This window comes from Callospermophilus lateralis (genome assembly GCF_048772815.1).
Source record: "Callospermophilus lateralis isolate mCalLat2 chromosome 17 unlocalized genomic scaffold, mCalLat2.hap1 SUPER_17_unloc_3, whole genome shotgun sequence".
Lineage (NCBI taxonomy): Eukaryota > Metazoa > Chordata > Mammalia > Rodentia > Sciuridae > Callospermophilus > Callospermophilus lateralis.
The window spans coordinates 1,498,973-1,526,386 of NW_027510161.1; the positions used below are offsets into that span (position 1 = coordinate 1,498,973).

The 27,414-nt window shown below is 34.6% G+C and overlaps 1 protein-coding gene and 2 pseudogenes across 1 annotated transcript; 1 reads left to right on the forward strand and 2 right to left on the reverse strand.

The window, feature by feature from the left end:
* Positions 1-4,911: 4,911 nt before the first annotated feature.
* Positions 4,912-5,465, reverse strand: LOC143386090 (adapter SH3BGRL-like; annotated as a pseudogene).
* A 589-nt stretch (positions 5,466-6,054) lies between these two features.
* On the forward strand, positions 6,055-15,962 carry LOC143386075 (C-type lectin domain family 6 member A-like). Its single transcript, XM_076841417.1, is given in 7 exon segments — positions 6,055-6,079; positions 6,461-6,550; positions 7,993-8,094; positions 11,334-11,405; positions 11,408-11,484; positions 13,834-13,949; positions 15,818-15,962. Coding segments are annotated over 7 exon segments (627 nt in total).
* Positions 15,963-18,268: 2,306 nt separating this feature from the next.
* LOC143386078 (phosphoglycerate mutase 1-like) lies at positions 18,269-18,926 on the reverse strand (annotated as a pseudogene).
* Between the last annotated feature and the right edge of the window lie 8,488 nt (positions 18,927-27,414).

Here is a 27,414-nt window from a genome sequence, read left to right on the forward strand (position 1 = left end):
GGCCTCTGTTCAATATTGTTCCTGACTCAATAACAGAATTTAATCATCTTTGTCATGTTGAACCCACAAATATGGTCCACTATGCCAAAACATGGGAATAATTTTAACCTCAAAGATTATATGTGTAATAATAATTGTAATGCATTCTATTGCTGTTGTGTATTTAAAAATAATAATAATATCAATAAAAGATAGAAAAGAATAAAAATATTGCTCCTCTTGGAAGAGGAGCATTATAATTATAATTTTCATATATATGTACATAAAGAATGTTCACACCAATTTATGCCTTTATACATGTATTTTTTTGCATTACAATTCTTAATACACATATATACCACAAGTTTTCATATTTCTGTTTGTATATAAAGTATGTTGACAACCAATTCAAGTCTTCATACATGTACTTTTTATAATGCTGTCCATCACATTCCACCATCCTTGTGAATCCTCTGTCCCCTCCTTCCCCCCCATCTTTCCTATCTAGAATTAATCTAATCCTCCCATGCTCTCTCTCCTTACCCCACTGTGAGTCAACTTTTTATATCAGAGAAAACATTTGGCATTTGTATTTTTGGAATTGGCTAACTTCACTTAGCATTATCTTCTCCAACGCCATTCATGTACCTGCAAATGCCATGATTTTGTTCTTTTTTTTTATTAGTTGCTCAAGACAATACAAGAACTCCAAAGTAGCAGGCCAGGGGTCTAATATACAATGATCTTGACATATCATTTATTTGATTCAAATGGGGTATGAATTCACATTTTTCCACATTACAGATTGCAGGATCACATTGGTTATACAGCCACGTTTATAGATACAGCAATACTAGTGTCTGTTTTTCTTTTTTTAATGCTGAGTAAAATTCCATTGTGTATATATGCCACATTTTTTTTATCCATTGATAAGTCCAGCAAAACAAAGATAGTTCTCAAAGTAATCATTTTATTATGAAGTGCACAAAAGTATCATAAGGAACAATAAACAAAAGGAATGTGAAATTAAACTTACCCAAAGATACTATTCCATTAGATTTTTTTCAAGCATGAACTAGATAGACAATATCTTCCCTGGACATGAACATGTAAAATAAACACAGGCATGCTTACTGGAGACTTGTAGGAGACCTGAGGCTTATTTTAAAAGGTTAATTTGGTCTTTAGATGCCGCAGTCTGGCTGGGCACAAAATAACCAAGCCACCACACAGCCTTGTAGGTTCAAAACAGGAACTCCTTGGGCTGGGGATGTGGCTCAAGCAGTAGCACGCTCGCCTGCAGCCCGAGTTTGATTCTCAGCACCACATACAAACAAAGATATCGTGTCCACCGATAACTAAAAAATAAATAATAAAAAATTCTGTCTCTGTCTGTTTCTCTCTCTCTCTAAAAAAAATAAATTTAAAACAGGAACTCCTTTATTCTCTGCACTCCCGTGAACCTCAAGCATGCAGCCTTCTCGGGGGACACACCACACACCAACCGGAAATCCCTCCTCCCGAAATCCCTCCTCCGGCACTTCCCCAACTAACTGAACTCCCCAGGAATCCAGAGAGAACTCCAAAGTAGCAGGCCAGGGGTCTAATATACAATTGAATACACAGATTAACATAACCATCATCATCTCAATGGCTTGCTGGCATCACCTCTCAACCACTCCATTCTGGCAAAAATACCATGCATCATCCCAACTTGGCTGTGGCCCTCAACATTTAGAAAAGAATTAATTAATCCTGACTTTTGTATCTGACTTAACACTATCATGTCTATTAGGTAAACTTTCTGTGATGTAGGTTTGACCTGGTTAACTATCCACAGCTTAACAAAGAGCAGACTACTAATTTTATCTGGAGTGAATGATGTTTGTAATAGACAGAACGGTCTACATTCTAGAGGTTGTGTGTACAAATGAGGAAGGATCTCCAAATCCTTCTACTAAGAATGTAGTAAGGTACCATCTCAGTTAAATGGCTAAAACTTCCCCACTGTACCATAACTCACTTATATAATGCCCCCAGTGACCATGTGATCACTGAAAGTGTTAATTTACAGTTATCTTTGTTTTCTATCTATAAAAATTATCACAACCTCCTTTTCTTTGGAACTCTTCATTTAAAGCAATTTAAACCTTTGCTCTGAGGCTTGAGTCCCTCATATTTAGTTCATAATAAAATATTGTATTATTTTCCTTTAAAGCACAGTGGTCATTTTGCATCAACTGGATGTTAGAGTTTGAGGTTGGCTGAGGAACAAAGCACCAAGCAACTCACCTGGGTCTCCTGACCAATCCTGGATTTCAGCAATCTCCCCAGACCAACCCAATAGGACAAGGGACCCTAAATACCTCCTTTTCCTGTCCCAAGCCCTCCTTTCCTGCTCTAAGCCAAATAAAAATTTCAGTCTGGCTGACCCCCATATGCTTCTCCCCAGATACCTTTTTAGACTGGAGGGTCTCGCCTGGGAGTGAATCTTAATAAACCCTTGTTCAGCAGCATTTTTAATCTGCGTCCTTTTGGTCAGTGCTGCCTGACCTTGCCACAGTCTAGCTGGGCACAAAATAACCGAGCCACCACACAGCCTTGCAGATTCAAACAGCAACTCTTTATTCCCGAACTGTCACCGGCACTCTACAAACACACATTCTGGGCAAAATCCACGCTCTCCACCAGGCTCTGAATCCCAAAATACTCTCTGAATCCCGGGAGAACTCAATGGGAACTCAAGGCACCTGAGGCAGCAGGATACGCCCTATTCCCAGCAGGAATCACCTTAAACCTGGAACTGCCCTAAACCCGGATCGCCCTAAACCTGGAACTCCCTAAACTCGGATCTGACCTGGTCCTTGAGCAAGGTCACCTTTCATGCAAAGTCACTGCAAATGACCTGGGTCCAATATGGAGAGTCCTTCCTCTAAGCAACATGGGGTAGGCTGACAAAGAAATTGTCATGCGTCATTCCGACTTGGCAATGGCTCTCAGCATGACCTTATGCTGAAACATGTAAAAACAGGTGAAAATAGGTCAAAGAAAATTACTTGTGCACAAAAGGCTAGCAATGAACAAAAAAAAATCATACTTCTACAGAAATAACTGTATACATGGTCCAGGAGAAAAGTTCCCTCAAGGGTGACAATTGAATGTGTCCTTATTGTTATCAAAACATCAGCAATGAAGTAAGGAATTGTTCCTTCTTGACAGAGCCTCCAGAGCTGATGCCAATTCAGAATGATTAAAGAACATTGTCATAGTGAGGTGTGTCTCAAAATGGGAGTCTAAAGCCATTGTATTTGTAGTCCCAGGTATATTATCTCAATTTCCAGATGTTAATTTGGAGGGAAAGATTCCAGGAGTCAACTATCTCATTTACATATCAGTGCACAGTTATCAATATAGCTATCAATCAGTTGGTTGCCAAAGTGACCATCAGTTACAGCTTGTGTTACAAGAGAAAAATCAAGATGGAGTTAGTGCTATTAGAGCATAGCCACATTAACATAATTAAGATACTAATTAACAGATTCTTGAGAACCACAGTATAGTGAAAACACAAATCACAACCCCTCTGTGGACAGATCTTGGAGACTTCCATTTTATAGTCAATCAGTCAATTTTTTTATGTTTGTAAAAACTCTGAGTTTATTTTAAAGCATCACATCAAGTTTGAATCTCAGTAAACAAAGCCACATCTTCTTATATGTTGATTTTTGCAGAGTACAGACTTGTAAAGATCAGATACAACAAAGTAGTGTAAAGTAAAAGATGTTTGTTTTTATAAAAAAAAGTGGCATGGAGCTAACATACAATGTGGATATCTTCTGGGTAAGTTATTTAGGCCATGTTTCTCATCTTTTAGAAATGTTCAAAAATATTGTAAAAGTTACTCTATTTATTTGATTTTGATATTTGTGCTTTTTATGGAACCAAAGAAATATTCTCTTTACTTACATTAATGTATTCACACAATATATGTTAAAATTGAAATATAAAGGTTATCTATCAAGAGACAGTGACATTCACAATCACAAGTTTAATTAAAAGAAGAAAAAACCCTAAAATTTTTTTATCAAAAACCGAAGAAATTAAATCTTGGACTATGATTACCAAAGCATTTTCTAATAGTTAAGTGACAAAATTCTTTGAAAGAGGATGCCATTTTAAATTTACTTGCCATCCCACTTTTGTGACAAACACATAAACATTTCAGAGGCAAGCAACTTAGAAACATGTTTCCATAATGGTAGAGTTAAACAAGGAACTCCTCAACTGAATGCATTTATTTTCTTTTATTTTGTTTTTGTGGGAAGTCATCTATTCCTATCCAATATATGCAATGAAACTCTGCATTTAGAAGCTTGGAAAACTTGTGGTTCAGTACATAAAAGTTTCTTCTACAGAAGAATGGGAATGTCATAATTGCCACAGGAAATTATAATGTTTAACAAATCACAAACATTACCTGCAAGTAATTTTAATCATAATAACATCACATTAAAAAGGTACATATGCTCATTCACTAAAATTAATGAGGCAACTTGTGAACAAGAGACAGATTCTCTCTTCTTTTTAAATTTTTTAATGTTGAACTGCAGATACCCTGATGCTACAATAAAAATGTTTTGAAAACAAGGGTGCTTTCTTTGTAAAATTACTGAAGTATATAAATGCCTTGGCAGATTATAATACTATCCCATGATATCTACTTAAAATTTTATGTTCATCTTCCATTTTCCTCACCATAATATTCACATTTTAATTATGTATTTACTTTGTTTGGATGCAAGAACACAAACCAAACTGTTTCCTTCAACATTAAGCATATTTCCTTTGAAGCCAAGATAATTTTGTTATTTTATAAAAGCAATAGAGACTCATTTTTCAAGATGCTTAAGGCAAAATGCTTAAGGCTCATGCTTACTGCTTTGCCTGGCCTTCTGCTTGTTTTGAACCAGGTGGTGCCATCAAGCCTAAAAATGCATACACTGCATCGTTTTCTCAGGTTCTAAAGAAGGTATCATAGACCCCACAGTACGGGCTTTCACTGAGAATCTGAAGTGGTAGGGGATACCTTGTAGCTGGTTGACTATTTTCAGGTACATTTTTCCTCATTCACTTCTGAAACTCTTCACTGCTGCAGTATCATTTTCTTCAAATAATATATATGTTTCTTCTAAAGAAGAACGGGAATGTCATAATTGCTGCAGGAAATTATAATGTTTAACAAATCACAAATATTACCTGCAAGTAATTTTAATGTAAATATATATATATTTATATATATATTTACACACACACACACACACACACACACACACACACACACATATATATATATATATATATATATATATATATATATATATATATATATATATATATTTGGTTTATAAGAAACCAAATGCATCTTGCTGTTTTTACTTAATTGCCATAGAGTCAGAGGAAGATGGAACATGTACAACAATCACCATCCTGGGAAAAGCATCTGGTGGTTGTTTGGGTCTTGAAAATGGCTGTAGAGCCTGAGTAACAGTTTTTAAACAATGTTCATGGGTCTTTCTGTTGTTTATTAACCCTTAAGCCATATTGATTCAACCAGACTTTTTTTTTTTACTTCTTAGGACATGTGAAATTAAGTATTACATAAAAGAAGTACCCAATATAAAGGTGTGTTAGGTAGCAATTTATTTAGGCCAACAGATAAATTCTTTTAGGGCATGTAATTTATTTTCTTTTGTATGTGGAATGAATAGGAATTAAAGAGAAACTTCATGTTAGAAACTGAATAAATTATCTGAATATTTCTGTTAAGATTTTCAGGAACAGTTTTGGGTATGTTTCTCAATTTCCTCTTTCATTTTTCCCACATCTTTGAATCACTGGAAACTTTAGATCTTTATGTATTAGCATTGGACATTTATTAGTCATATCAGAGTGTGGAACTGTTATTATCTGAGCCTTGGCCTCTTTGAATGAAAACATGTCTCTGGGTAACATTTTCAGGGAGACAGAGAGATACAAAAGGTTCTAGAATCTTCTGAACACACAGAGACTCACATAATGATACAAGAAAGGCAAGCTCAAGGTGGAGGTGAGTATTTCGTTTCTCCAGATAGAAAGTTAGAAATGTATGATATGATAAGAGTCATCTGGAAAGAAGGGGTAGAAAATGGACAGATTTAAGCAATAGAGATTGTGCCAAGGCAGTAGAATTGGGAATTTGAAAGAAAGAATAATGTCTCTGAGTCAGAAGCACTTATAAGAATAAGTAATCAAACATGAACATAGAAGACAACATTAATCATTCAAGAAAGACAGGTGATCAGTAGAAGAATATAATAATAAGGAAGAAAGTATATGGAAATGGAATTTACGGTTGCCTGATGAATTTTGTCCAGATTGCTCTGTGTTTCAGAGCAATGTTATCTATCCTGAGAGGTTTGCATTTGTCTTGTTGGTCTGATAGAAAAGAGAGTCTGCTGGTCCTTGAAGCTCTGGTCCATTGCTCTGATTTCCATCATACTCCTCAGTGCTTGTTTCATTGTGAGCTGTGTCGGTAAGTTTGGCACTGAGGTGCCATTTTTTCTTGGTTCTTTCTCTCATGTTCTGTAAAGATTCCCTGGGATTCATCCTACTTTACCTTACAAAGAGGTCAGCTCTTACTCAGAATGGCATGCTTTTCTTGATTTTGCTTCCTACCTTTCTTGCTATTTCTCTATCTTTCAACAATGGCATCTTCTAGATTTACTTTATCTGGCTTTGTTAACATTTGCTGAATCATGACCTCCCAGGTGCATGGGTGTTATTTGTAGATCCCCTAAGGTACCATCTTTCAATACTGGGTCCCCCATTGATCATGTGTTTTCTAGTCAAAAAAATCCCTGTATTGGGAAGGCAACTCTGATTGCTTTCATAATGATTATAGTTTAGATAGGGGTCTTTGACTCATGTGGGTGTCTCTTTAAATATGAGAGGAAAAATAATTCAGATGAGATAATGACAATGTAAGGAGATAAAATATTCTTTCCTTTTTCTATTTGCCTCTAAATAAATATCTCAAGTTCATTGTGTGAGAAAACTCAAACATAGTTTTTTAGTCCAATCTATAATTTGATTTTCTATTCACTGATAAGGTGAATAAAAATAGTTCTTGAATAGTCTGTAAGGGAGTGAAAGTTGCTTGCTATGTCAGAGTCTTGCTACACATGAACTTTCCTTTGAGAAGTAAATAAATCTATCAATGTTAAGTAAAACACAGATCATTATCACCAAAGTTATAAAATATTTTGGTTCTCTAGAGCAAGTGCAAGAGAGAAGAGTTAATAATAGTTATTTCATTAGTCAAGAAGCAGAAATTCAGGATGCTAAACATGGGCCAAGAGAAAGGTAGAAATTTGTAAAAGTATTGATCTTTAGTAGTAGGCAAAAGTGAAAGAAGAGAAATAGTATTGAAGAGTCAAATCAGGACCTGAGAGATAATAGATTTTGTTTAATGTTGTTTAACATGCACACCCATGAACAAGAAACGTAGTTTTTTATTTGAGACATGTAGATATTTAGAGTATCTCCAAATGTTTAAAGTCTCCCCTTGGTTGTTATTTATACCATGCAATCAGAAGTATTTAGAAAATATTCATATACCCTGTGACTTCTTCAAGATTACTAAAATAATGTATACCAGATTTCCAGGAAGTCAATAAATATCTGTACATGGTTTGTTGCAAGTCATTTTTCTAGGTATTTGCAAGTAAGTGATGTAGAAAACAGAATCTCTGCTGTAGAATCTAGAGTTTAAATTATAGTGGGGGAAGAGACAAAAATAAATCATCAGACAGACAAACAAGTAAGATAAATGAATATAAGCAAGCATAATTCAAGCTGGTCTCTACTGTCTTGCATAAGGAAGAAGAGTGGTGGGGTGGGAAGTAAGCTGGCTTGGTACAGATAGAAAGCATGAGACTCTATGGGTGGATTCTCATCCTTTTCTTTCCTTTTCAGTGACTTACCATTTTTCAAGTAACAAATATGACAAAAGACTGTCTGTACTACATACATATCATTCAAATCTAATCTGCTTCAGTGAAGCGACAATGGTGACAGGTAAAGATTTACAATGTTTATCTACACTTTCCCTTTCTTGGAGAAAACTCAGGGTTAAGCTCAAGATTGGTGTATTCTAGTGTGTGTGTGTGTGTGTGTGTGTGTGTGTGTGTATGTGTGTGTGTGTGTGTGTGTGTGTGTGTGAGAGAGAGATAGAGAGAGAGAGAGAGAGAGAGAGAGAGAGAGAGAGAGAGAGAGAGAGAGTGTTTTTGCCTGGATATCTTCAAAGTGTCTCTAAACTTATATGCTCATTTCAGGCTTTAGTTATGTATATCAAGATATATTGAAATTCTTGATCTTGATGAATGCTGTCAACATCCACACATGTTTGCTCAAGTTAACTCTGGAAATAATAATTCTCACAATTTCCACATTATTTTCACCCTTTATTAAAATAAATTCCCATTTTTGATAAGTTTCCCAATTAATACTATCCTTCTTCATTCTTATCACTAGCTTTATTACTGGTCAGATTGTTTCAGGTTTAGATCACCACACTCCAAAATACACTCCTAATACCATCAGATGTTGGAGAATTGGGTTCAGGATTGTTGCCAGCTTTACACTATGGTGCAAAATACCAAAGAGATGCAAAGCGCATGTCTATGGAGGTCTTATGGTCTTAATGCTTCCAAATCAATGCAGCTGTCAGACTCTTGTTTTTCAGGAGTAATGAATACCCTATTGCTATGGCAAAACCTTTTAAAGATGAGGAGAAGGCAGATGTTTCTTTCCATTTCTATGAGATGTTAAATTTTTTTCTTTTTAAGTATTTGGCAAGAATATGTTGCAAGGGAATCCAAAGCATGGTTTCTTTGCTTTCCCTGACCTATGGTTTTCTTAGCACAGTGGATTTTTATAAATAAATTTCTTTTATAAATAAATATTTACAAATTTTTTATTTATATATTTATGAGTAAATAAATATATAAATTTATATATAAGCATATTTCATGTATATTTATGTTTATAATATTTATCTTTATAAATATATAAATAAATATATAATTATATATTTAAACATAGAATGATTAACAAATATATGAAAAAATGTTCAACATCTCTAGCAATTAGAGAAATGAAAATTAAAATTATAGCCAGAATGGCAATTATTTAGAGAAATGAAAATTAAAATTATAGCCAGAATAGCAATCATCAAAAATACAAGCAGTAATAAGTGTTTGAGAGGATGTGGGGAAAAGGTTACATTCATATATTGTTGGTGGGACTGCAAATTGGTTCAACCACTCTGAAAAGCAGTATGAAGATTTTCAAAAAATAAAGAATGTAACCACCATTTGACAGTTATACCACTCCCTGGCATATAGCCGAAGGATTTAAAATCAGCATTTACACAAGAACATATACATTTATAATATTTGTTGTACAAGTTTAAATATTCATTTTATAAATTTTATAAAATGAATATTTATTTTGTTGTTGTAGTTGTAGATTGCACACAGGACCTCACAAATTTTAAAAAACCTTTGCCACTGAGTTTTTAATTTGTTTTTGGTCAACTTTTTGAGATTTGGTATATTTGACATATGAAAAATGTTTCAGTATGTAACTTAATTGACGAGGCCAAAACCCACCATTGAAAAAGATAATTAAATCTTAAAATTCATACATTAATATGCATTTTGAGGAGCATTGTAAAAAGCAGGAATCATTAGTGAATGGAATGCATAAGTAATGTTCTAAAAGCAGCTAATAGTAAATTGATAAATATGTTGTCTATTTTATTCATTTTGTAGCATTATAAAAGGAAGAATAAATCTAAAGGAAGAATAAGTCTATAGATTTTCATCACTTAATATGTAACAACAGAAATGATTAACATAAGTCTGTGTGTAATAATATGAACGAATCATGTGAAATTTTAAAAAAACCTCTAGAAGACTACATATATTATTATGTTTTCTTTCTGCTGTGCAGAGGGTTGGACTCAGTGCCTTGTTATGCTTAACTGATGCTCTACCACTGAGTCACATTACCAGCACTCTATTTTCATACCTTGGTAAAAATTCAAAACAAATCTAAAGAATTAATTATTTAAGCATACATATATATTATGCTAAAATTATACATATAGTATAAGTCATGCTGAGTATATGTCTAACAAAAATATGGCAGTGAATTTATATATGGCTAGGTATCGATTTCTTCAATCCTACAAACTGATACTTCTAAGAGAAAAAGGGAGAGAACTGATCATTAAAACACTTTAAATTGCTTGATACTGTGATAAAATTAGTGGTAGGTGACATTTATTGAGTAATTATTCTGAGTTAAGTATCTTTTATATTATTTTTCATGTATTATGTGACTAAATCCCCCATGAAGTTGTCGCTTTTATTATTTCTATTTTATAGATGAAATAACAGACTCAAGAAGGTAATATTGGGTTGGTGAAGTTGCTCAGTGGTAGATATTTGGCCTAGCATATTTGAGGCTCTGGGTTTGATAGCCAATGTTAAAAGGTTAATAAAAAGGAAGAAAAAATAAAAGGGGTGGAGGAGGAGGTAGTATAACTAGCTTAAAGACACATGAAATAAATGGTAGAGCCAGAATTCTAATCAGGCATAATTAATGAGGCATAATTCTAATAGTTATAATTTACATTTCAAAAACCTAAAACTTGGTGACTTATTCAAGATCCATGAGTTGAATCGGATTTCCAGATTCATCTGTGTTAGTCATTTAAAACTTCAAGACAACTTTGAACTTATGATGTATAAGAGACAGGGAACAACAGGACTAAAAAATCTCCAACAACAGTAGTCAATTATTATTATTTTAAAATTTATTTCTATGTGGTGCTGAGGATCAAATCCAGTGCCTCGCATGTGCTAGGCAAGCGCTCTACCACTGAGCCACAACTCCAGCCCCAGTAGTCAATTACTGGAAAACAAACAAACAAACAAACAAAGAAACCAGAGGAATTTTGTAGGCTAACTCAGTAGCCAATTATTGAAAAACAAACAAACAAACAAAAAACCCAGAGGAATTTCATAGGTTAACTTATTCAATATTGAAGACTTAATATTTAACAATGTTTACTTAACATCAATTCTATGACCCCCAAATTATATAATTCAGAGAAAAGTTAATACCTGAATTAAGAAACCAACTTTAGATAACAACCACAGATCCTGGAAGTTTTATGTGTATAGAACATATCTCTTTCATCTAATTTGTCTCACCTTGCAGTCACATTTCTCTTTCATATAATACAGAAAAAGTCTGGGGATGTTGTCCAAGTACTTGGAAGCCATTTGGTTCAAGCTGCTACCTCATTTCTACTGAACAACATTTTGGGCTAAGAGTGAAGAGAAATGTGCTGAAATGGGGGCACATTTGGTGGTGATTAATACAGAAGCAGAACAGGTACTTTTTCCATCTTTAGTTTTCATCAAACATCTTTTAATTGTAGCAAATAATATAGCAAAATTTACTCTTACTCATTTTAAGTGCATAGTTCAGTTGTGTTTGTTGTGTTCACATTTTGGTGCAACTGATCTCTAGGAATTTTCATCTTGCAAAACTGAAACTCTCTTTCCACTGAACAACAACTACCCATTTTTCAATCTGCAAAGGCCACAGCAATCACTCTTCCATCTTTTGCTTCTGTAGTTTGACTCCTTTAGATTCCTCATGTAAGTGGAATCATATCATATTTCTCTTTCTGTGACTGGCTTATTTCATTTATCATGATGTCTGCAAGGTTCATCTATATTGTTGCTTGTAACAGCATTTTTTCCTTTTTAAGGTGGAATGATATTCATTCATATGAATATATTTACATATGCCAACACTTGCTGTTTTCTATTTTTCTTTTTATTCTGGCAATTTTAGTGGGTATATGGTGATATCTCAAGGTTTTCATTTGCCTTCTTCTAATGCTTAGTGATGTTGAACATTGTTATATATGCTTATTGGCCATTTGTATATTTATTTGGAGGAAAGTTTAGTCAGATATTTCACCCATGTTTTAATTGGGTTAGTTATTTTGCTGTTGTTAAGTTGTATGTGTTCTTTGCAGTTCGGATATAAACAACTTATCATTTATGATTTCCAAATATTTTCTCCCATTAAATGGACTACTTTTTCATTAGTTGTTCACTTATTTTGCTGCATAGATGCTTTTTGGTTTGATATAGTCCTATTGGTATATTTTTGCTTTTTTACCTGTGCTTTTGGTGTCATATTCCAGAATACATTGCCAATTCCAATGTCAGGAAGATTTCCCCTTATGTTTTCTTCTAGGAGTTTTACAGTTTTACACCTTACATTCAGATCTTTGAAATATTTGGGTAACTTTTGTGTTTGTCATAGATAAAGGCCCAACTTTACTCTTTTGTATTTGGATATGCAATATTTCCAGCATCATTTATTAAAGAGATGATCCTTTCTCCATTGTGTGGTCTTGGCACCTTGTTGAAGATAATTTGACCACATATGTCAAGGTTTATTTCAGGACTCTGATTGTTTTCCGTTGGTCTATATGTCTGTCTGCATGCTATTACTATACTGCTTTGATTACAAAACAGTTTTGGAATATATTTTGAAATCAGAAAGTGGGAGTCTTCTTTGTTCTTCTTTTTAAAGATTGCTTTGCCTATCAGGAGTCCTTTGAGATTCAACATGGATGTTAAGATTTTTTCCTATACCTGTGAAAAATGACATTTGGATTTTGATAGGGATCACTTTGAATCTGTAGATTGCTTCAGAGAGTATGGATATTTTAACTATATGAAGTTTACCAATCTATGAACGTGAAATGCTTTTCCATTTATCTGTGTCTTCTTTATTTTTCTTTGTCAATGTCTCTCATTACCTAGGTTAAGGTTTTTTTTAAGTTTTTATTTTTAGATTTTTTTGTAAATTTATTTCTTCCTTAATTTTCTTTTCAGGTTGTTTATTGTTAGTGTAAGAAAATATTACTGATTTTTGTATGTTGATTTTGTATCCTGCAAATTTGCTGAATTTTCAGGACACTCAAGAAAATCAGTGATGTAACTGCAGTTCAGATCTGAAGTCCTGAAAATAAGGAGAGCCAATGGTATAACAGCTTGGTCAGGCAGACAGCAAAGAAAATAGGATAAATTCCTCTTTTTCTTTTCTTTTTTACTGTTGCCCTAAAGCATGTTTATTACTTTATAGTTGAACATTACAAAATTTATTTCATAACTTTGTCCAGGAATCATTGATTGCAAAGAATATAAAATATAAGACAAATTATACCTTCCTTTGTTTTTTGTTCTGTTCCTCTCAACAAATTGGATAATGCTCATCCACCCTGAGGAGGGCAATCTACTTACTGATTCTGCATATTCTGATGCTAATAATACCTGGAAACATAATTACAGACATGCCCAGAAATAAAGTTTTCATCTGGGCACCCCTTGGCCCAGTCAGGTAGAAACATAAAACTAACCATCACAGCATCTTAACATATAAAATAAAAAAGTGGTCAAAAGCACAAAAATGAACTTATGGCCATTTAAAACCCTTCTGTCTCTTGGTAAAGAAAATAATGAATGGTGGGAATTTATGGGTTAGCACTTTCTCCTTGCAATGATGATTTTTTTTGCCTGCATATTTGGTTAGTGTGCCACCATGTGACTGTTCCTTGCATCCTGTGTTTTCTTAGTATACTTTAAAGGATATTAAAAACACTTATTCTGTTTAATAAGGAAATTCCAAAGTCTATTAAGTCCTATTTTTTTCATGCAGAATTTCATTATTCAGCAGCTGAATGAAACATTTTCTTATTTTCTGGGGTTCTCTGATCCACAAGGTAATAATAATTGGCAATGGATTGATCATACACCTTTCGAAAAAAATATCAGGTGAGTTTAGACCTAGATTAATGAAATTTAGGACCTTGTACACTTAGAAAATCTAGGAAATTTTGTTAAGATCTTGAGACTATTAATATTAATAATTATAATGATGATAACATAATCTAACAATTATTAAATTATTATTAAGTGAACACTCTTAAATTTTAAGAAAACTTCTCTGTTTTAGAATTCACTTTACAGAGGAAAAATAAAAAAGTTTGCTCAAGATTATTGAATGAATATGATGAGAAACTCTGTTTCAATCTCATGGCTATCCAAAAATGGCGCTCTTAGTCATTGCATTGTTTTCTATAGACTTGTAAACATAAGTAGCCACTTAAATTAATTCTAATAAGTAATATTCAAAATATCTGGGTTAGAACTATGTGTAATTTTAACAATTATGTAATTATACTTTTGTGGCCTTTAAAAAGGAATTTAATTATGTACTACCTTATTTTACTCTCACACAATCTTGAGTTACCTAGACACCTTTATTAAGATTTGTTTTTGTAGATGAGGAATCTAATCACTGAGAAGATTAATTTTTTTGATTAACAGCAAGATAAATTAGTAGTAAGTATGGAGATTCCTGGGAAAGCTGAGAATGGAACCACCATTTGACCCAGCTATTGCCCTTCTCGGACTAGTACCTTAAAAGAGCGTACTACAGGGATACTGCTACATCGATGTTCATAGCAGCACAATTCACAATTGCTAGACTGTAGAACCAACCTAGTTGCCCTTCAATAGATGAATGGATAAAAAAAAATGTGGCATTTATACACCATGGAGTATTACGCAGCACTAAAAAATGACAAAATCATGGAATTTGCAGGGAAATGGATGGCACTAGAGCAGATTATGCTTAATGAACCTAGCCAATCCCTAAAAAACAAATACCAAATGTCTTCTTTGATATAATGAGAGCAACTAAGAACAGAGCAGGGAGGAAGAGCAGGAAGAAAAGATTAACATTAAACAGATACATGAGGTGGGAGGGAAAGGGAGAGAAAAAGGAAATTGCATGGTAATGGAGGGAGACCCTCATTGTTATACAAAATTACATATAAGAGGTTGTGAGGGGAATGGGAAAATTAACAAGGAGAGAAATGAATTACAGTAGATGGGTTAGAGAGAGAAGATGGGAGGGGAGGGGAGTGGGGATAGTAGAGGATAGGAAAGGTAGCAGAATACAACAGTTACTAATAGGGCATTATGTAAAAATGTGGATGTGAAACCGATGTGATTCTGCAATCTGTATTTGGGGTAAAAATGGGAGTTCATAACTATCTTGAATCTAATGTATGAAATATGATATGTCAAGAGCTTTATAATGTTTTGAACAACCAATAAAAAAATTAAAAAATAAAAAATAAATTGTCTTTAATTCCAAAACTAATGACCAACTACCCAGCCCTGCTCCATAGTGTATTCTACAGAGGCAAGGTAACTTATTTATGTTTAGACTCAGGTACCTGATGCTCATTTAATGCAGCTGTATGAGAACAGAGAAGCTTATCAAGAAGCATGTAAATGCTTCTTTATAAATGGATATAAAGAGGAAGCTTCTATGATGTGCTGGTAAGAAAGAAATTTAATAAGCTAGGTCAGGAAAATGGCTCTGTAAAGAGGAGGAAGTCAACATCAGATTGCAGGCTGAGGTTCACCACATCATGGAGAATGTTAGAGAAACACATGAAAATGTGCTTCCATACTTAAATTTTTGGTGAGGGGCAGTATGAGAAAAGGTAGAAACTGTTAGTATGTTCTCTCATTCTCAACCCAATTTTGCTAGACATCAAACTTATATACTTTCTGATCAGTCACTATGCATTCATTGAATAATTCTATTTACCTTTGTTTCTCTTTAGATTCTGGCACCAAAATGAGCCCAATTTTTCTGCAGAGCACTGTGCTACAATAGTTTTCTGGGAATCTAGAGGATGGGGTTGGAATGATGTTTTCTGTGATTCTAAAAGGAATTCAATATGTGAGATGAAGAAGATTTACCTATGAGTATCAATTTATTCATTGACACCATGAAAATTCAGACCCATCATAAAATGATAATTGCTTGTAATGTACATGCAATTCTTGTGTCACAGAGATTTATGGACATATTCCCCTGCTTTTTTCACTTTAATCAATCCTCTTCTAGTTTCTCATTTTCCACTAATAATAGAATAAGTCTATTCTCTCTTTGTTCTGATCTTTCATTTATTATTTATTCTTTTTTCACCTTTCTTTATACATACTTCCACATGCATTCCTTGTTCCAGAGATTACACTATTTTATTTGTTAGAAGAATTATAAGACAGCATTATTTGAAAATTATGCCTCTATTACTCAAAATGCCATAGAGAAATCCCTATAATTAAGACTGTGATTAGAATTGCAGTTTTCTGAAGGACTAACAAGGGCTGAGGGATCTAATTTAGATTGCTCACTCTTGGCTGGTAACTTGGCATTGGCTATTAGAGGGCTTCAGCTCCTCATCATATGGAAATCACTCTCAAGCTACTAGCATGTTCTCACAATACAGTAGCCACCTTCCTCTAGAATAAGTGACCTAAGAACACAAATGAAAGCAGCAATGTCTTTAATCATCTATCCTTAACAGTTACATGCCATCACTTTGGCTATACTCCACTGGTTAGGTGAGAAAAACACAGCAAACATTCTACTTTGATCTCCTGGGCTCTGAAGCAGAAAGCCACAATGTGGGTGTTTCAAGATGGCCCTTTGCTTCAGCTCTCCAAGAAATGCAGAGTACTTTTCAAACAACAGATTATCATGCAGACTGGTCTCTCTGTTCTACAGATTCTTTTGTGCCAAATATATTCACTCTGTTTTTGTCTCTTTCTGCCAGTCACTCCTCCCCTCTGAGATAAACTGGTGTTGCTGGTGCCACCAGCCTAGCTCCAAAGTACTCTTTCTTGTCCTATGTTCAAAGAACCTGACTTTCTGTGTCTCTCAGATTCTCTTACTATCCAGTATTGCATTTCAGTGAATCCCTCTGTCCCCTACTTCATTGAGAAGCCACACTCCTGCTGCTTGAATCCCAGGCCACGGAGTTGCTAAAAAATGTACCCTTTCTCTATTCCACCATATTTCCTCCTTCTATTAATTATTCCTTTGTATTTTGTATCTTATTTTTCTAGATTCTTAAAATAAATAACTGTAAAAAAAAATAAAAGAATCCATAGTTTTTAGTCTTTTTTTTTTTCTTTTGGTAATTAGCAAAACATTCGAGGCTATACATTTACTTTGGTTATCCTTATGGCTAAGTCCAACAGGTCATAAAATTTGTTAATCTCATTATTTTTCCCTTTACATAATGCTAATTACAAGAATATTTTCTTTTTAGTCTACGGAATTCTAAAATTTTCACAAGAATTGGCTTTTGGTTATTCTTTTGAAAATTTCATATTGAATTTCACTTAAAGAATGTGACTTATGCATATTATTACATTTTCTTCTTCTTTTTTAAAATTTCATATCACTCTTTTGGCATACTGCTCTGGACAAAAGATTTCGTACAGTTATGCTTAAAATGAGTACTGGCCCCTAGTGGCAGGGCCAAGCAACTGGAACATGGTTCAGAAATCAGAGTGAAAGACACAGTTACACATGATCAAGATGCATTTTGCTACTATAAAACAAGGCAGAGGAGGAATTCTAAGACATATAGAAAGATACACATACCTTAGAGGCCAAGGAGCTTATCCCACATGTTGTGAGAAATGGCTTATTTTCTGGTAATCACAAGTGGGACTATTTAATCACCACTAGAAACACCAGAAGGGTGGTATTATATATATACATGTTTTTATTTTTATGAAAGTAAGTGTAACACAAACTTAATTCAGTATTGATACCAACCTTCTAGAACCAGCTCCTCTGGGGTCAGGGAGGAAATAGCTTTTTTTTTTTAATTGCCATGTGAGTTACATTTATATTTCACTGGAATAACTAGAGGCTCCCTCCCCTTGCCCCACCCTAAGACCTGACTACAGTATAGTGCAGAATGGGATCTCAGGAACATAAATTGTCTCTCTTCTCAGGCTTCTTCTTTATTAGTTACTCCCTATTCTGTTCTAAAAGAGGTTCTTATATGGCACTTAGAAAAAGCCAGAATCACTACTTCAACTCTCCCGAATAAGAGGAGCCTTACCTGGGCTTGGACTGACAATCTGTGTCCCAGGTCCTATTCTGACTAGATTCTATGAAGAGAGTGGGTGCAGGAGACTAAATGTTAAAATTAAAACGAAAGCTACAATTCCCCATTAGCAGTTGCAACTTAAAATGCCTACAGATATGGTCAGTGTGATACATGCAGGAGATAGGTGCAGAGGAAAGGATGGGCAGGGCATTCCTTGGTACAAGTGTGTACTGTTTTGCATTTATTTATTGTTCTGAGCATCGACAGTTCCACCAAAGGTCTCTTCAACCCCAGGAACTACATGGGCTTGATGGGCTTCAAGTTCTTGTCCAATTCATAGACAATGGGAATACCAGTTGGCAAGTTCAGCTCCATGATGGCCTCTTCAGAGAGACACTCCTAATGCTCAGTGATGCCCTTAAAGCTGTTGCCATGGATGGCAGTCAGAACTCGTTTCCCCTCCTTGATTTGGTGAGGGATTTATTCATTTCAGAAGAGAAGAACTTAGGCAATAGTGTTCTTCACACTTTCACAGAAGGGTAGCTGATCTTCAGTAAGGTCTGCATATCCTTACTGAAATTGCTGTAGCAGGGATGATCAGGATCCATCGGAGGTGGGCCTCCATTTCTTGGCAGCAATTTGTGCTTTATTGAGGTCAGCCAGACTCCCATAGTGTGGCTCATCGAGGCTCCCAATCCTCACCACCTGCAGCTGGCAGCCACATCTAATCAATGGTATTCAGCACTTTCCAGAGGGTTCAGATTGCCCTTTTCTGCACCCAGGTAAAGCAGATATCAAATTCATGGCTTGCTAGCATCTCTCAGTGCCTGCCTAGCCAGCATTCCTCTTGGCCAACCAGGCTATGGTCCGAGGTTGTGCCAGCCATTGAAGGATTATCCAGGTTCCAGGTGCTCTCACAGACTGTACAGGATCAGCACCAGGTTGCAGGCAGTCAAGGCAGCAAAGTGAGGATATAGCGACAACGGATTGCAGAGATTCCAGAAGTGACAAACCCAGACCCCTTTGTGGTTGTTCCCTGCCTGTCTCCTGCCCCACTTTAGCATGCACGCTCCTGCCAAGCGCTCCTTGCCAAGCCCAGCTTTCATGAGAATTCTCCAATATTTATCACAATATTTATTTACTTATTTGGATTTGCATTAGTCCAGAAAAAAAGGCTAAACTGTGTGGGCATTTGGAGAGGATAATAATATTTTAGGCTTGTATAAAGCTTACATCCTCGTTTTCTGTATAATAAGAAATTGCATAATGAGTAACCTTTTTCTTCAGCGGAGCGTATTAATATAACAAGTATCTTTATTCTCTGAATCTATTTTGAGATACATAATCTCATATGTCTTCCATAAACTTCCTGGATGTCCCTTCCACAAGCTTGACACTCCCATGTCCCTGACCACCCAGTCAGTCATCAGGCATTGGCCGTGAATTGATATGAATCTGTATCTCAAGCCACTTTTTACCCATAGGTAAAGTCTACTATTGTATTTACAGTTTGGAGTTACTCTCAGTGGGGGGATTTCCATTTGTTACAGACCATTGGGGCTACTTCTGAGTAGAGCTAAAACTTTCAGCACTCTAGTTCTAGCTAGTGTCAAATATTGAGCATATTGATCTGTAAGCCAAACTTCCCCCCACTCCCACAGACAATCATGACAAATATGAGGATTGAGGGAGAGGTGGCATTGTGATAGAAATAAGCACATTGGGATTGTGAGTCACTAGCCCATTAAACCAATTTATGCCCAATCCCATTAAAAATGCTCTGATATTTACATTGATGGATCAGCTAAAACAATTTATGATGGTCTTCTGTGATCAGGTATTCTTTTTCTACTAGGGCCAAATAGTAGGCCAAGAACTATTTTTTTAAAGAAACTAATTATCAAAGAGGGCATACATTTACTCAGAACTAAAAGTTCCACAGATGTGCTTTTAAATAGGTTTGACAATCTGGATTCAACCTCTTGATCTGCCACAGACACTTTGGCCATCTTGGAACTTCTGGATCGTTAGTGAGCACTGGCAGAACTTCATGTCTGCATCCTGGATAAGCTGGCAACCCTTCTTTTATGCTCAATATCTCAAAGTTTGTAAGATCTGATGTCAACTGAGCAAAATATCACACACAAATCCCTCCCCAATTCATAGTGGTCCAACAAACATCATGTGTTTACATTGGTGATGGGTGTTTACAGATTCAACAACTTATCTTTCACTTTTGTAGGGGTGTCTTGACAGGAAATATATATATAATTGAATGCCAGAAACTTCACTGAGGGTCTATATTTTGGTGAGATTTATTCTCTTTGACATATTAGGTCATACTAAGCCATCTATGGTATTTTCTACTTCATACTAACCACATAGAATGTTTGCAAAACTCTATAAAATTAATGAAGAACTATATATCATGTGAATATCATTGCTCATATTAAAAATGAAATATTTTAGAACACTAGGAGCCTGCTGCATAGAAGCTCTTTCTTATTTAAACCATCTCTCCTTTTAAAAGGCAACATATTAAACTTTTGGATACATTTAAAAGCAAATTTTGCTGTATATATTCTTTTCCATTTCACTGAAAGTATGGTGATATAAGAACAAAATACCATCTAAATTGAACCTAGATTGATTTGGGTTCAAGGTGTTGGCAGAAGGAAGCAGGAGACTTTAAGGGGCTAAGCAACTAGAAAAAGGACATTCGTAGTACTGCACATACTGTAACCTGGAGCTATGAGCAATGTGAATGGTTTTTGTTGTGATATGTATGTAGATTCTGGGACGTTTTCTATCCTTGAGTAGAATTTTTGGATAACTTCTTGTAGGTTGTTTTAATAAGAATTTGTATATTGAAACTTTATATAGGAAGACATACTTGTATATTAAAGGATTATTAGGTAAGATAATATTAAAATTCATATTTTACTTGGGAAATTAAATTCTTCTATCATTATGAAGTCACTTTAACTTTAGTAATGTCTTTGGCTTTTGGCTTTATTATATTAAAATTATCAACTAATTTTCTTTAATTAGTGTTATATTTTTTCCATTTATAAATTTGGATTTTTCTCAATGCTATGTTTTAGATATGCTTCTTGCAAATGGCATATAGTAAAATTTTAAAACATGATATAACAATATTTTAGGTAAAAAATTATTTTAAATTATGGCAATTCCTTGTTGTTTTAATCAGCTTTGTTGTTGCTGTGACTTAAAAACCTGACCAGCACAATTGAGAAGAGAAAAAGTTTATTTGGGGGTTCACAATTTCTGAGGTCTTAGTCCATAGACAGCAGGCTCCATTTCTCAGGACTCAAGGTGAGACAAGACATCATGGTGGGAGAGTGTAGCAGAGGGAAGCAGCTCACATTATGATCAGAAAGCAGAAGAGAACGATGTCCACTTGCCATACAAATATATATCCCAAAGCCAGGCTCCTAGTGCCCCACCTTATCCAGCCACACCCCACCTGCCTTCAGTTACCACTCAATTAATCCTAATAGGTGATTAATTCACTGATTGGGTTAAGGCTCTCATAACCCAATCATTTTTTCTCTAAACCTTCTTGCATTTTCTCACATGTGGGGACATCTTACATCCAAACCATAACACTCATATATATGGTTCTAAATGTATCATCTTACCATGTGGTTTCCATGTTCCCCAAAATGATCTATTTTCTTGTTATTTTTCCTCCTTGATTTCTTGTATTCTTTTAGATTAGTCATTTTTTTATTCTCTCATTTGTTATTTGGAAGTCATACATTTTGACAACTGTTTTAGTGATTACTTGAGAATTGCAACGTGCAACATTGACCAATCAATTCTAATGTTAATGAGAATTATTGTTCCAAATATTCTGGCTTCTATAATTGTGCTTAAGAAGCTAGAAATTCAACTAAATTTCACTGCATTTAAGACTATTTACCTTTTTATCTGGCCATTTCAAAGATTTTCTCCTTGCCCTTTCTCTTCTGAAGTTTCACAATAATATATGTAAGTAGAAATCATTCTCTTCTTTTTTTTCTCCTCTTCCTTTCCCTTTCTCCCTTCCTCTCTCTCTGTTCACCCTATTCTCCTTTCCTCTTCTCCATCTCCCCTTTCATCTTCTTATTGTTCTGTTTTGGGTTTCTGAAATATATTACCTCATGTATATCTTCAGCTTTAGAAAATCCTCAGCCTTCATTTCTTGAGTGGTTTTCTATGTGCAGTTTCATACTCCAATTAGCAAATCATTATTCTCAATTCAAACTTTTGAGCATGGAAATCTAAACTTCCTTATAATTAATGTTCCTATCTATCTACCTACCTACCTACCTATATCTTTACTGAAGAAACCACAGTTGTTTTCCCAAAATGAAACTGGGTAATTCAATTTGTCTATTCGTGAATTATGTTTTAAGAGCAGTAAGCTCTAAGCCAGGAATAAATTCACCTCATTCAATAAAAGAGATTAATTCACAAGGAATACCAGTCACAAGCTGAATACTGTATATGTTTCTTTCTTTTTTTCTTTTTTAAATGTCTTCCAGTCAACCTGAACTTTTCTCTCATGATCTTTAGTTTTTTTCACTAATACTAGGTTGGAGTCAAAGGGTTCCTCACTATTTCCATTTGTAACCTGAAGCACATTCAGTTCTGCTCTTGCTTTGTATTAATTTGGCAACATGTCTATGATTTTATGCTGCTAAAGTTTAATTTTGTTTTCCCAATGACATCTCTCTTGTTAATAGCTTTGCACCTCTAAGCAACCTGGAGTTGGTTTATTACTTACATGACATGGAAAAATATTTTTGTTCTGTATCTTACATGTTTTTCCTCTGTCACCAAAGGAAACTGTAAACTGATAATGATGTTGTAGGGTCTAGTCTACCTTTTCCCTGCAGCAACTATTACTTTCATTGAAGGCTGAAGGATTATTATCTCTGGTAAGTTCCTGAATTCTCATAGCATCAGTAAATACTCTTCCATTTGAAATATTTGATTTGGAAAGATTCATATTTTTAAATTTTTTAATCTCTAAATTACTCACAAGATGTGTTACAATCAATATTTTAAGTTAAGCAAAAGGGCCCATAAATTAAAGCACCTCACCATGCTATTGACATTAAAAATAGGGAATCTACATGTGTCATCCCAAAACTTTGTTGACACCTTATTTTGGTCATTATCTTCTTAGTTAGCCAAGGAAACAATAAAAAATTTATCCAAATGTACCTTGCTTTGGCTTTGACTCATGAAGACTGGTTAACAACCCCCATGAAATTGCAAAAACTTTATTTTTGCAAGAATATCCGACACAACAAAATATCCATGGATTCCTTGTTTCCTTCCTTAACTCTCAACTATATACATGAAATGGGGTTGTTGCTTATTTTCCTCAGGAGAAACAATTTGTGTTTATTCCTAAGGCATTAGTTAATTCATGCATACAATTTCTGGTGAAAATTTACCATGAAGAAGAATACATAGGTATAGCAATAGGTGTGAATTATGATTTGTACCTTAATGACATAAACTACTTGTTCTTTTTTCTTTTTCTTTGTGGTATTGGGGATTGAACTCAGGGCCTTGTGCATGCTAGGCAAGCACTCTACCAACTGAACTATATCCCGAGCCCAAACTACTTGTTCTTATGCCATTTATTTTTTAATTGTTCTAACTAGTTATACATGATATCAGAATGCATTTTGATTCATTGTACACAAATGGAGCACAACTTTTCATTTCTCTGTTTATACACTATGTTGAGTTGCACCACATGTGCAGTCATATATGTACCTAGGGTAATGATGTTCATCTCATTTCACCATCTTTCCTGCTCCCATGCTCCCACTCTTTCCCTTCCTTCTCTTTGCTCAATCAAAGTTCCTCCATTATCCCCCCATGCCCTCCCCAGCCATTATGGGTCAGCATCCACTTGTTACAGAGAATATTCAGCCTTTTGTTTTTTGGGGATTGGTCTACTATGCTTTGCATGATATTCTCCAACTCCTTCCATTTACCTGCAAATGCTATAATTTTATTCTCTTTTAATACTGAGTAATATTCCATTGTGTATATGTACCACAGTTTCTTTATCCATTTATCTGTTGAAGGACATCTATTTAACTCATGTATACAATTGGTTGGTGGTTGCTTCCAAGGTTTAGTATTGTGAATTGAGTTGCAATGAATATTGATGTGGCTGTGTCACTACAGTATGCTGATTTTAAGTCCTTTGGGTATAGATCAAGTGGGATGGCTGGGTCAAATGGTGGTTCCATTCCAAATTTATTTATTTTTTACTTTTTTTGGTACCGGAGACTGAACTCATGGGCACTCAACCACTGAGCTACATCCCCAGCCCAATTTTGATCCTGGCTTTGAACACAGAATACTCTTGTATCAGCCTCCCCAGATGCTGGGATTATAGGAATGTGCCACTGTGTCTGGCTCCATTCCAAGTTTTCTAAGGAATCTCCATACGGCTTTTCATAGTGGTTGCATCAATTTGCAGGGCCAGCAGCAATGTATGAGTGTACCTTTATTCCCACTTCCTTGAAAAAACTAATTATTGCTTGTATTCTTGATAATTGTCATTCTGACTGGAGTGAGATGAAATCTTAGAGTAGTTTTGATTCCAATTTCTGTAATTACTAGAGATGTTGAATATTTTTTCATGTATTTATTGATTGACTGTATATCTTCTTCTGAGAAGTGTCTGTTCAGTTACTTAGCCCATTTATTGATTGTGTTTTTTTTTTTTTTTGGTGTTAAGATTTTTGAGTTATTTATATATCCTGGAGATTAGTGCTCTATTGACTGTGCATGTACTAAAGATGTTCTCCCACTCTGTGGGCACTTTCTTCATGTTATTTATTGTTTCCTTTGCTGAGAAGAAGCTTATTAGTTTGAATATATGCCATTTATTAATTTTTGATTTTTATTTTTTGCACTTTAGGAGTCTTTTTAAGGAAGTCAGGACCTAATCTTACATGATGAATATTTGGGCCTACTTTCTATTCTATTAGTTGAAGGGTCTTTGGTCTTCCACAGTTTAGCTATTCTTAGGTCCTTGTTCCACTTTGAGTTAAGCCTTGTGCATGGTGAGAGATGAAGGTTTAGTTTTATTTTGCTGCATATGGATTTCCAGTTTTCCCAGCACTATTTATTGAAGAGGCTATTTTTTGCCAATGTATGTTTTTGATGCCTTTGTCTAGTATGAGATAACTATATTTATGTGGGTTTGCTTCTGTGTCTTCTATTCTGTACCATCGGTCTACATGTCTATTTTGGTGTCAATACCATGCCATTTTTGTTACTATACCTGTGTAATATAGTTTAAGGTCTCATATTGTGATGCCTCACACTTCACTTTTCTTGCTAAGGATTGCTTTGGCTATTCTGGGCCTCTTACTTTTCCAAATGAATTTTATGATTTGTATTTTTATTTCTATGAGTAATGTTGTTGGGATTTTAATTGATATTTCATTAAATGTATATAATGCTTTTGGTAGTATGGCCATTTTGACAATATTAATTTTTCTTATCCAAGAATATGGGAGATCTTTTCATCTTCTAAGGCCTTCTTCAATTTTTTCTTTAGTGCTCTGTAGTTTTAATTGCATACATCTTTCACTTCTTTTTGTTAAATTGATTTTTAATTTATTCTTGAGATTCTTGCAAATGGGGTGTTTTTCCTAATTTCTCTCTTTGAGGATTCACCACTGCTACATAGAAATGCATTTGATTTATGGGTGTTGATTTTATATCCTGATACTATGCTGAATTCAGTTATTAATTCTAGAAGTTTTCTGGTGGAGGTTTTTAGATCCTCTAAGCATAGAATCATGCCATTAGCAAGTAGTGATAGTTTGAGTTCTTCTTTTCCTATTTGTATCCCTTTAGTTTCTTTAATCTGTCTAATCTCTCACTAGAGTTTCAAGAAGTATGTTGAATAGGAATGCTGAGAGAGGGTAACCCTGTCTTTTTCCAGTTCTTAGAGAAAATGCTCCCAATTTTTTTTCATTTATAATTTTTCAACATTATAATAATGTTGGCTTTGGGCTTAGCATAGAGCTCTTACAATGTTGAAGTATGTTTCTACTATCCCTAGTTTGTCTAGTATTCTGAACATGAAAATGTGTTGTATTTTATAAAATGCTTTTTCTCCATCTGTTGAGATGATCATATGATTTTCATCTTTAAGTCTATTGATGTGATAAATTATGTTTATTTATTTCTGTATGTTGAACCAACCTTGCATCCCTGGGATAAATCTCACTTGATCATGGTGCACTATTTAAAATATATATATATACTAGTATGCAATTTGCCAGAATTTTATTGAGAATTTTTGTATCTGTGTTCATAAGGGATATTGATTTGAAGTTTTCTTTCCTTGATGTGTCTTTATCTGGCTTAGGTATCAAGGTGATACTAGCCTCATAGAATATGTTTGAAAGGATTCCTTTCTTTTCTATTTTGTGGAATAATTTGAGAAGTATTGTCTACTTTGGAGAAGGATCCATGTGCTGTTGAGAAGAAGGTGTATTCCCTTGCTGATGGATGCAATGTTTTATATATTTCTGTTAAGTCTAATTATTGATTGTGTTATTGAGTTCTACAAGTTCTTTGTTTAGTTTTTGTTTGGAAGATGTATCCAGTGGTAAGAAAGGTATGTTAAAGTCACCCAGTATTATTGTTGTGGTCTATTTGGTTCTTGAAATTTAGAAGGATTTGTTTGATGTACATAGAATCTCCATTGTTTGGGGGCATAAATATTTATGATTGTTATATCTTGTTGATGTATGTTTCCCGTAATCAGTGTGAGATGATTTTCTTTTTCCCTATTGACTAACTTTGGTTTAATGTCTACTTTATCTGATATGAGGATGGAAACCCCTGCTTGTTTACGTGGTCCAAGTGAGTGGTATGTTTTTTCCAATCCTTTCACCTTTACTCTCGGGATGTCTTTTCCTGTGACATAAGTGTCTTGAAGGCAGCATATTGTTGGGTCTTTTTAAAAAATCCAATCTGTCAGTATATGTCTTTTAATTGATGAGCTTAGTCTATTAAAATTCAGATTTATTATTGAAATGTGATTTTTATTCCCAGTAATTTTGGTTTATTTTTGATTTTTAACTTGACTTGGTTTCTCCTTTGACTGGCCTTTTCTTTAATGTAATTTGTCCCTTTGCTGATTTTTATTGTTGTTTTTCATTTCCTCCTCCTGCACTGCTTTGTAGTGCAGGCTTTCTCCCTGTAAATTCTTTTAACTTTTGTTTACCATGGAAAGTTTTTAT